At 31.7% G+C, this 10,062-nt stretch overlaps 2 protein-coding genes across 2 annotated transcripts in view; one reads left to right on the top strand and one right to left on the bottom strand.

Moving 5' to 3' along the window:
* Positions 1-4,905: 4,905 nt before the first annotated feature.
* LOC134688070 (uncharacterized) lies at positions 4,906-6,824 on the bottom strand. Its single transcript, XM_063548568.1, has 2 exons — positions 6,650-6,824; positions 4,906-5,369 (listed from the first exon to the last, which is right to left on the bottom strand). Exons 1-2 carry the CDS (start codon positions 6,822-6,824, stop codon positions 4,906-4,908), a joined length of 639 nt encoding a protein of 212 aa, XP_063404638.1.
* Positions 6,825-8,852: 2,028 nt separating this feature from the next.
* LOC134687979 (protocadherin Fat 4-like) overlaps positions 8,853-10,062 on the top strand; it is a 39,948-nt gene continuing 38,738 nt past the window's right edge. The window contains exon 1 of the mRNA XM_063548477.1: positions 8,853-8,967. Within this exon, the coding sequence (XP_063404547.1) occupies positions 8,853-8,967 (115 nt within the window). The remainder of the gene's footprint in view (positions 8,968-10,062) is intronic.

Raw genomic sequence — 10,062 nt, 5'->3', positions numbered from 1 at the left:
TTTGATACAATAGCTGCCCTTGAATATTTACTAGATATCATTTTTGTCTCTTTGACATATTCCTCATTTCCATTTTAAATTGTATTACACACTATTTAAATTACCAGCATGTGTGAGTTTCTATAACTGTATAAAAAAAAAATGCTTAAAAAAGTATTATATTTCAAATAAACAGCTACGCCATGAGCGCATGATACGCCCGTCGCCTTTTTGAAATATTCGATTACTTCTCAATGTTATATTAGATATTTATAAAAACTGAAAGGGAGCTTCAGTCAATAGTTATCATGTATATAAACAAAACATCAAAGTATCATGAGAACTGATGAAAACATTTTTGAGTTATTGTCCGAAAACTAGAAATTTCCCCCTTTTCAATTAATAAAACCCCTTAACTCGGAAACGTATAATCTAAAATTCATAAAAATTGAAAGGGGGCTCATGTAAATAGATATAAATAATTCAACAAAATTCCTTGCAAATTTGTGAAAGGATTTTTGAGATATTATCAGAAAACTGAAGAAAAAAACACCATTTTTATTGAATAAAACCCCAGTACTCAGAAACTTAAAATCTAAAATACATTAAAAAAAAACGAAATCAATTTGCTGTTTTGTTGTTATTGGGACCCCCTTGTCCCCCTCATTATAATGACATTGAAAATTAATACAATCTGCCTGTTAGGTTTAGGTATTGTTCATACTTTTTATATAACTTTAACTTTGATTTATAATACATTGTAGCAAAGGATTTTTTTTTTATTGTTTCAATGCAATACATTAATAAGCAACCAATTTGAATGTCATACCATTTGTGGTATTCTAAAGAATTTGTTTATATTTGCAGACTAAATAATAAAATAAACACTTTTCCTGTTAATTTAGCTTAAAATTTTCTTCTGTTTCAGCTTGTGTAGTTATTCAATCCACTACGTAAGAACTCAGTGAATACATTATTTCATTCACTAAACATTTTCTTAAGAGAAAACATATATATTTCTATTTATATTTCTAAATTTTTTCTATAGTGCTCGGTTTTTGTTTTTGTTTTAAGAAATGTTATATATAAAATTACAGTTTTGATGTTGTTTTATTGATAAAAATCTATATAACATAAAGACAAATATGCAACTTACATAAGCATTGATAAGGATTTATATAGTTTAAGACAACTTGAAGGGTCATAAAACGATTTCCTACGTATCTTTTCACCTCTTTTAACTATAGAAATCATGCTTTTAATGTTATCAAATATTATATTTTTTATGATTTTCAACTAAATTTGAATATCGAACCGATTGCTAGAAGCCGGTTAAATATTGAATATCGAATATCGAAAAAAGAACTTGCTGCTAACTTCACATCCATAATTGTGTGATATTTACAGTGGAGATCACTTCTAACCTCTCATTAAATCTGTCAGAATCTGTCAGGAGAACTGTTCTAGGACAGTACGTAAAACTGTCAGCCTGACACCTTTTAGTCAGTTCTAGCTAGCACAGTTCTAACCTAGAACTGATTTGGTCAGTTTTACCTAGAACTGATTTGGATAGTTCTATCTAGAACTGATCCTGACAGTTCTACCCTAGAACAGTTTTAGACAGTTCTAGCTAGAACTACAAAATCTTCGGTCAGTTCTACTTCTAGAACAGTTTTACGGTTAGTATTGATTATAAATTCTACGGCTAGAATTGATTTATAAATTCTACGGCTAAAATTGATTTATAAATTCTACGGCTAGAGTTAATATATAAGTTTTAAGAACTCTTTGTCTAAATATAAAAGCTGCGGCAAAATAGCGATTAATATTATAAAGAGTTTTGCTATTTTGCCGGTGTTTCAGAATTTAATCGCCGGGCAAGAGAACATGTTTAACCCCGCAATATTCTGCTGCGCAGGTATCATGTGAATGTGCCTGTTCCAAGTCAGAAGCCTGTTATTAAGTGATTTTCTTTTGTTGATGTGTTACAAACATTATTTGTTTTTCTTTCATTTTTTGTACATAAATTAGGCTGTTAGTATTTTGGGGAGGAGGCCTTAATATTTGAATTGTTTTACATTTGTCATTTCGGGAGTCAGGATGGCTCGTTATCACATAACAAAATTATTTGACCTCATAAACCAAATGTAATAACTTGTTTCCCAATCCACAAATGTAATATTTGTTTACGAGTAATTTCATACTTCGGACGGACCTGTTTAACAAAAATATTTGACCGCATCAATCTAAACTGACATTATATGCTCTTCCTTTCTGAAAATCTATATACATGATATAGCTGCACAGTACTTCAGTTATAACTTTAGGTCAAGAGAGACTGTAATATACAAAAAAGTAAAATCACAAAAATACTGAACTCAGAGGAAAATCAATACGGAAAGTCCATAATCACATGGCAAAATCAAATAACAAAACGCATCAAAACGAATAGACAAGAACTGTCATATTCCTGACTTGTTACAGCAATATTGGAAAACAATTTTGTTAGCATCAATGTATAGTGCCAGCATACAGGGGCGGATCAAGCCATTTTAAAAAGGGGTGGGGTGGGGTTCAAAATCAAAAGTAAAGGGGGGTCCAACTATATGCTCCCATTCAAATGCATTGATCGTCAAAAAGAAGATGGGTTTGAACCTCTGGAGCTCTCCTCCCTGGATCCTCCAATGCGCATGTCCTCTTTTTGTTCAAAAATATCGAATCATAAACAAATATCAGTAGTTTTCATACTTCAGACTGAGTCGTGTAATAAAATATTTAGACCGCATCAACCAAAACTTACCATTTTCGCTTTTTTTTTTGTATAAATCTATATAGCTGCACAGCAATTAAGTTATAATTTTAGGTCAAGAGGGACTGTTGTCATGGTAGTATATAAATAACTGCAATATTGGAAATCAATGACCACAATTTTTTTTCGCATCGATTGAGAGTGTAAGCATTTCCTATTTTCATTCAAAATATCGCATCAGAAACAAATATAAGTAGTTTTCATACCTCAGACTGACTCAGGTAACAAAATTATTAGTCTGCATCAATCAAAACTGACCATATTTGACAGCATCAACCAAAACTTACCATATTTGCTCTTTTTTATGTAACTCCTATAGTCGCATAGTAAATCTTTAATGCTTTTATGTACGGATGGATTGTATAATCAGGATAATACAAATGATAGAAATATTGGAGCACAATGCTACCTAATTTCGTTTGCATCAAATCTGAGTGCCAGCATGTCCTCATTTTATTCAAAATAGTGCATCATTAACAAATATCAGTAGTTTTCATACCTCAGACTGTTTAGTATAACAAAATTATTTGCCTGCATCAACCAAAACTGACCATATTTGCACTTTATTATGTACATGAAGTTAACCTTTATAGCCGAAAAGTAAATCACTTATATTTTTATATCAGGATGAATTGTTTAATATAAATGAAAGCAATATTGGAAAACAAAATTATGCCGCATCAGTTTATAGTGCCAGCATGTACTCTTTTTAATCAAAATTTTGAATCGTAAACTTATTTCAGAAGTTTGATATCTCAGACATTTTGCCAGACTGACTCATATAACAAAATTATTTTGGCCGCATCAACCAAATCTGACTATATTTGACAGCATCAACCAAAACTAACCATATTTGACAGCATCAACCAAAACTGACCATATCTACACTTTATTATGTAATACGTATTATATATATAGCCGCATAGTAAATCACTTAAAGTTACATATAACAATGGATTGTATAATTCAAATGACAGCAATATTGACATATAAGCTACAAAAACATTTCCACATCAATTAAGAGTACCAGCAAGTCCTCTTTTTTTATCAAAATATTGAATTGAAAACAAATTTCAGTAGTTTTGATATATCAGACTGAGTCGTTTTAACAACTTTGACAATATTGAGTGTAGTGTTACGTAGTATTGAATGGAACGGATATGTGATCTCTGCGCTGGATATTGTTAAATTGAGAGTTATATTTAGGAAGAGACTGTTAAAAACGGGGAACGAAGAAACGTAAACAATGGTGTTTCATATGCAATCTTATAAAAATATTTCTCCGATGAGTTAGATAACCTTCTATCCACTTCGATATTTCTTCTTGTAACGTTTTTGATCAGTAAAAAATATAGAAAATCTGCTATTATATAGCAAAGTAATTGGAATTGATTATTTTTTTTAAATTCTAAAGTGCCCTTACTGCAGTGATGTCAATTAGAACTTCTATACAGTCCTGACTTTCTAGGTAGAACTGTTCTAGGACAGGTTAGAACAGTTCTATGACAGATTATTCTGACAGTTCTATTCAGAGGTTAGAAGTAATCTCCACTGTATTTCAGTATTTCCGCCAGTGAACTTGATTTAGAGGCAGAGAGTAAACCCTTTTAATTTAAGGTACTATGAAAACACCGACAATTTCTAATTACAATTTTCAACATATTAAGGATATCACTGGCAGAATTTTGTTTATCAATAGGTGACAGCAGTTGTAGTTCCATTTGTTTTAAGATTCGATGATTATTCACGGAAATCTCCGATCCTAAAAATTAACGACAGAAATTGCAGATTCGAATTTAAAAATTTAAAAACAGAAAGAAGAGGTCGCAAGTTGCCTATGATATAACTACATGTATCCAATAGCAGTCCCTATATGACAAAATGTGGGGGGAAAACTAACGGTCTGATTTATAAAAAAAAAAGAAAAGAAAAAAACAATAAGTATTTTATCCTAAACAGTTGCAATGTCTTCTTGCGACATATGCTAATTAAATAATCAAACAGACTATAATCCAATCATAATAGCGATAACTTTGTCTAAAGCCATTTTTTAAGACAAATACACAAGTGCTTGAAAAAACAGTTAAAAACAGTATGTTAAATATATAGATTTATTTTTAATTTGATATTTTCCACCCTGCAAAGGATGAACGAGCGTAGGATGAACTGTAAACGTTCAATATAATTTCTCTGTGTGCATCTGGGGTCGTTCTGATGAAACATCTGTCATTTTGTTCCATTGAAACAATAACCGTCTCTGACGCTACTGCAACGTGTCTTGCTGGTTTGCTGTCGGACACAGTCGACCCAACTACATTACTATTCACCACAATTTCAATTGGTATTCTGCCTTCCCAGTCACAAGCACTTGAGACAGAAAAGGCGTAAATACCGGCAGAGGGCGCTACAAATTCGCCGTTGTGTGGGACGTAGGCGTTACCAACATTGATGGATACTTGGTCGAAGGCAATGATGTGTCGATGTCCAGGGTCATTCTCTGTTTTGGATAAATAGGCATAAAAGGCTACGGCATCTTGTCTTTCTTCAATTAGAAATCGAGGATGTTGCTTGCCTGTAAAGACTGCAATTACGAAATGTTCAGTTAACTTTACATAGATACTAACAATAATTGCTTCGTTATTATGTCCGTATTTTAGAATACAAAATAATTGATTTATTTAACACAGTTCTAACCTGTTTAAACCTTGTCATTTATCTTCTTTTGAACGTTCTGTCAAAAGCAATAGCTTGAAATAATGGAAAACTGATATAATTTTAATAAAATTGTGTTTTTATTTATTTATCGTTGTTTTTGTAACGTATAGATCGTATCTAATGACTGTTTCATAATTCATACTTTCATTCAGTATTCGTACCTTTATATGCTAGCAATACGTATATCTCATCATCTATGGAGGTATATAGACAATACCTGTTTAGTGTCTTTAAATATCAGCTGTATTTGTACGAGGCTAGGAAACAAGGTGTATGCGAGCTTTTAGCGTTTAGTTTTTACCTGTTGCGAGCCGAGTACAAATACAGTTGATATTTAAAGACACTTAACAGTTATTGTCTTTATCCAACAATTAATTCTGTATATCATTTGTATTTTAAAGATACAAAACCAGTTTTGCATTCATTTTGGATTTGAAACCCCGTTGAGGCCAGCAAAGTAATACGATAAAGTAATCACACATTCAGCTGAAGACGGGTTCGCAAAAAAAGAGTCTCGAATAGTCAACAAAAATACATCGCTCAAAGTGAATAATTGTCTTTTTTAACATAACAACTAAATTCAGCAATCAAAGCAAATAACAAAACATTGTCCAATTTGAAACAGGAGTGTACGAGTTGTCCTACGCTTCAGACTCAACATTCACTAAACATGCATGCTGAAATTGACCCAGTTGTTTTTGTTGCATTCAAGTTTTAAAATCAGTAGTTGTCATCGTAGAATAGACTGCTGGTCTTGTGTGTATGTAATCAGAAATTTGGTGCAATTCTTATTGCTCTAAAAAAATGTTTGAAAATAAACAGAAAGTATAAAATTTGTAAAGTAATCGTTAATTCGCAATTGATACGTCAATTGGAATGCGACTGGCAATACACATTCTGAGGTCACGCAGGTTCATACAATTCTCAGTCCGGCAGTGGGTGGAGCTTTTAAGCGATATCTGTATAGCATACAGATACAGCATTGCGATATCTGTAGGGCTGTATCTGTATAGTATAACACTCAATTGCAGGATAAAATTAAATAATCTCGTTATATCATATCGTCCTGAATATGAATAATATATTTGCCACCGGACATTAGGCAAGCATACTCAATAAATATATTCTATATATTCTTACACTTACCACCTTCGACATTCTTTGTTTCCATTTTTCTCAATAATGACTCGTGTGATTCTATCTTATCCTGAAGTGATTCCACCTTAGATTTCAAACTATAAATCTCCAAACTCTGTTTATTCATATGCAACTGCATTGATGTCATCATAGCGTTTAGTCTCTCAATGGTCTCTAACAGCATTGTCGGTTCAATTGTAGATCCAAAAACCTTACCATATATCAATATTACCAAAATCAAACTCAAACTCAAATACATATTCCTTCTTTCTAATTTGTGTTCAATACAATGACAGGTTAAGAGTCAAAGTTGAGCGTAACTGATAAGAAAATGTGTCTTATTGAACCCGGTAAATGTTATGGATTGTGATAGTTGAAAAGAGCACACGAACAAGGAAACCACACTTCATTGATAACGTTAAACACGATCTGTTGGTTACTAGTACATGTTTATTAGATAAGGTCTCCATTATATATTGAACTCATAATATTTCATACTGAAATGTATTTCAACAAAGTATGTTGTCCAATTTATTCATTTTATGAAGAGCAAAACAGTAAAATGCAATCATAATAATTTGCAAAATATTACATTTCTTCACTCATTTTGATGATAAAAAGAAAGAAAAACATATTAAAAGAGGAAGGAACAAATGTCATAACTTCAAGCAGTTCGTAATCACTGATTTAATTGCAGTTAAAGAACTGCCAATATAAAAAAAATGTACATAGTTCAGTTCTAGACTTAGTAAGGTCATAGTTTTTAACTGCACAGGCAAAGTGTGATGGTTCCAAAAAAGAAAACAAATACATTTAGTACATTAGAATTTCCAAAAAAAATAATTTATTATTGACTAAAAAGAAACATTTGTACCAATAAAAAAAGAAAAACAAAAATCTGTACTGTATAAGTGGTGAAGTGTGTTAGTGTTAATGTGTTTATAGATAATTCGGTTGAAGTATGCAAAAGCATTTCGTTTACTTATAAAGTAACTAAAAGTACTAGAATTATGCATGCCGAATGATATGTATGTTTCTATGGACAATGCTCTTTGTCGGTAGCAACCTACATGTATAGATATTGAAAGTGTAACAAGATCTTGTATAAAAGTTAGAGTACTGTATGATGCACAGGTTTGCATTAACAATCTTGTATCTCGGTGTGTATGTGTGTGGGGGTGGTGAGAGAGAGAGAGAGAGAGAGAGAGAGAGAGAGGGGGGGGGGGGCCCCAAGGTCGACAAAAAGTAAAATACATACTATATATTCCAACATTGTTGTATTCAATTCGGTCATTGTATCCAGTATTCACACTAAGGTCAGACAAGAATGTTAGCCATAGCCTTTTGCTGAAAACCACATTTGTGGCGTATCCTACTATAACACTGTTTAGCAAGACTAAAGTTGAATATTTTTGGTTTGATATTTTTATGTTTTGTACAAAGACCCCTTCATGAAATATAAAAAAATGCACTGCGCCTGTTTCTCATGGAAACATTAAAGTATCGAATAATTACGAACAACACGAGTCTGCGACTACTTATAAAACCACTGCTCAAGAAACTATGATGTTCAAATTTAAGTTATTTCACGGTGTAAGAACTCATGATCATGCCTGTTTGTGAGACATTACTACAAATCGCAGACGTTCCGGTAAATTTTGACGTCCCAAAAATAAATGTCTGCAAACACAGTTGAAATCACATCAATTGATCAAGTGTTTAAAAACCTCAGTCAAGTGTCACAGAATAAAAAAGAAAGCTATAACCTCTGGAAAATCCTACAGGGATCGACCCCAAGAGAAATACGAAATTTTGCTGAAGATCAATTATTTTCCACCATTCATATTCATATTGTTTTTGGTGTTCTTTTTTGAAACTATTACACAAAATGGATCGAATCTTAAATTGATTTCAAAACACATGAACACAAGTATTAAATAGTAGATCAAATGTAGTACTAATCACAAGTAAGTTGTGGCTGAAAATAAGTAGTACACTTCTTTTTTAAGCTACGTCCATATCAAGAGTAACTACCACAAAAATAAGAATTATTAAATAAAATTTAACATTTAATTTGTGTCAATGATTCAAAAGAAAAAAAACAACAAAATGCATAGTCTTGTAGCAAAACAATCTTTTTTTAACATCATTAACATCAAAGGGATCATACATCTGCATCTATGTTCTTTCTGACTCTTTTGTAGCTATTGAAATGGTTCTAACGCGATCCATAGAAGGTGAATTTGTACCAGCCTATGATTTATATGTTTATTTGACTGACGGTAGGTCAAAAACTGGACCTAGGTCAATGACAGTTCATTTCTCAGGTAATATCAATATGAGTAAAATTATTCGACTTTTGTAAAAAGACATAAATTTACGAAAACATCTTATGCATTTAGCGTTGAAAAAGGTCCGGTATGTATTTTAAAATCAACTCCGAAATATTTTAACAATTTAACAACATAACACGACTATATCGACAATGTTTAGGAGCAAAACAAATACACATTTTATCACATTCGTTCGTCGAAAATTCTTTCTCACTATATCTTCACAAAGAAAGCTTAACTGATGATAGCCATGTATATATAAATACGCTTGATCCAGAGCAATTTGACGAAAGGGGACATACAAAAACTACATTTACCAAAGGTTATCAAGAGAGTTTGAATCCTAGTTTGTTTAATAAATTTCGTTTGATCATAATTCGTTGTATTTTTTATGTACATTTTCAAATATATGTCAGTACCAAACATTTTACTAGTGAGCGGATGATACCAACGACAACTAGCAGTCTTGAGAGTGCATTATTTTTTCTATTATTGACGAAAGTTTTGTTTTTGGTATTATGTTTCAAAATCAACATAAAATGATAGATATGTTTCAATATATTGATACTTAAAAGACATTGTGTAATCAGAACACATTGTCTATAGAAAAAAATAGTATTACAACACGTTATTGACAGGCTTATAGTTTGTTGATAAAAAAAATCTAATGTAAAAAGTAAAATCACAAAAATACTGAACTTAAAGGAAAATCAATTCGGGAAGTTCATAATCAAATGGCAAAATCATATAAAAAAAACGCATCAAAAAGAATGGACTAGAACTGTCATATTCCTGACTTGGTACAGGCATTTTCAAATGTAGAAAAAGGTGGATTAAAGCTGGTTCTATAGCGCTAACCCTCTCTATTTAATGACAGTCTCATCAAATTCCGTTATATTTACATTGATGCGTTATATAAACAACCACAATAAATAGACAGTCAAAATATGGGTACATCAGTCATCATCGTATAACAATTTTAAAAGGAACAATTTAATAGAACACATTGCTTGATTTGAGTGTCTGACGTCTGAAATTTTTTATATGTCACATAAAGTTGTCGTTCAATGTGCATACAAACAATTTTAA

This window comes from Mytilus trossulus, chromosome 1 (genome assembly GCF_036588685.1).
Source record: "Mytilus trossulus isolate FHL-02 chromosome 1, PNRI_Mtr1.1.1.hap1, whole genome shotgun sequence".
NCBI classification, from domain to species: Eukaryota; Metazoa; Mollusca; class Bivalvia; order Mytilida; family Mytilidae; genus Mytilus; species Mytilus trossulus.
The sequence above is the reverse complement of the archived record's forward strand: the minus strand, read 5'-3'. Positions and strand labels throughout refer to the sequence as shown.

Coding starts and splice junctions, on each gene's coding strand:
- LOC134688070 (XM_063548568.1), bottom strand. CDS start 6,824: ATGCTGTTAGAGACCATTGAGAGACTAAACGCTATGATGACATCAATG. Junction 5,370..6,649: donor AACAAAGAATGTCGAAGGTG/GTAAGTGTAAGA, acceptor TCGTAATTGCAG/TCTTTACAGGCAAGCAACAT.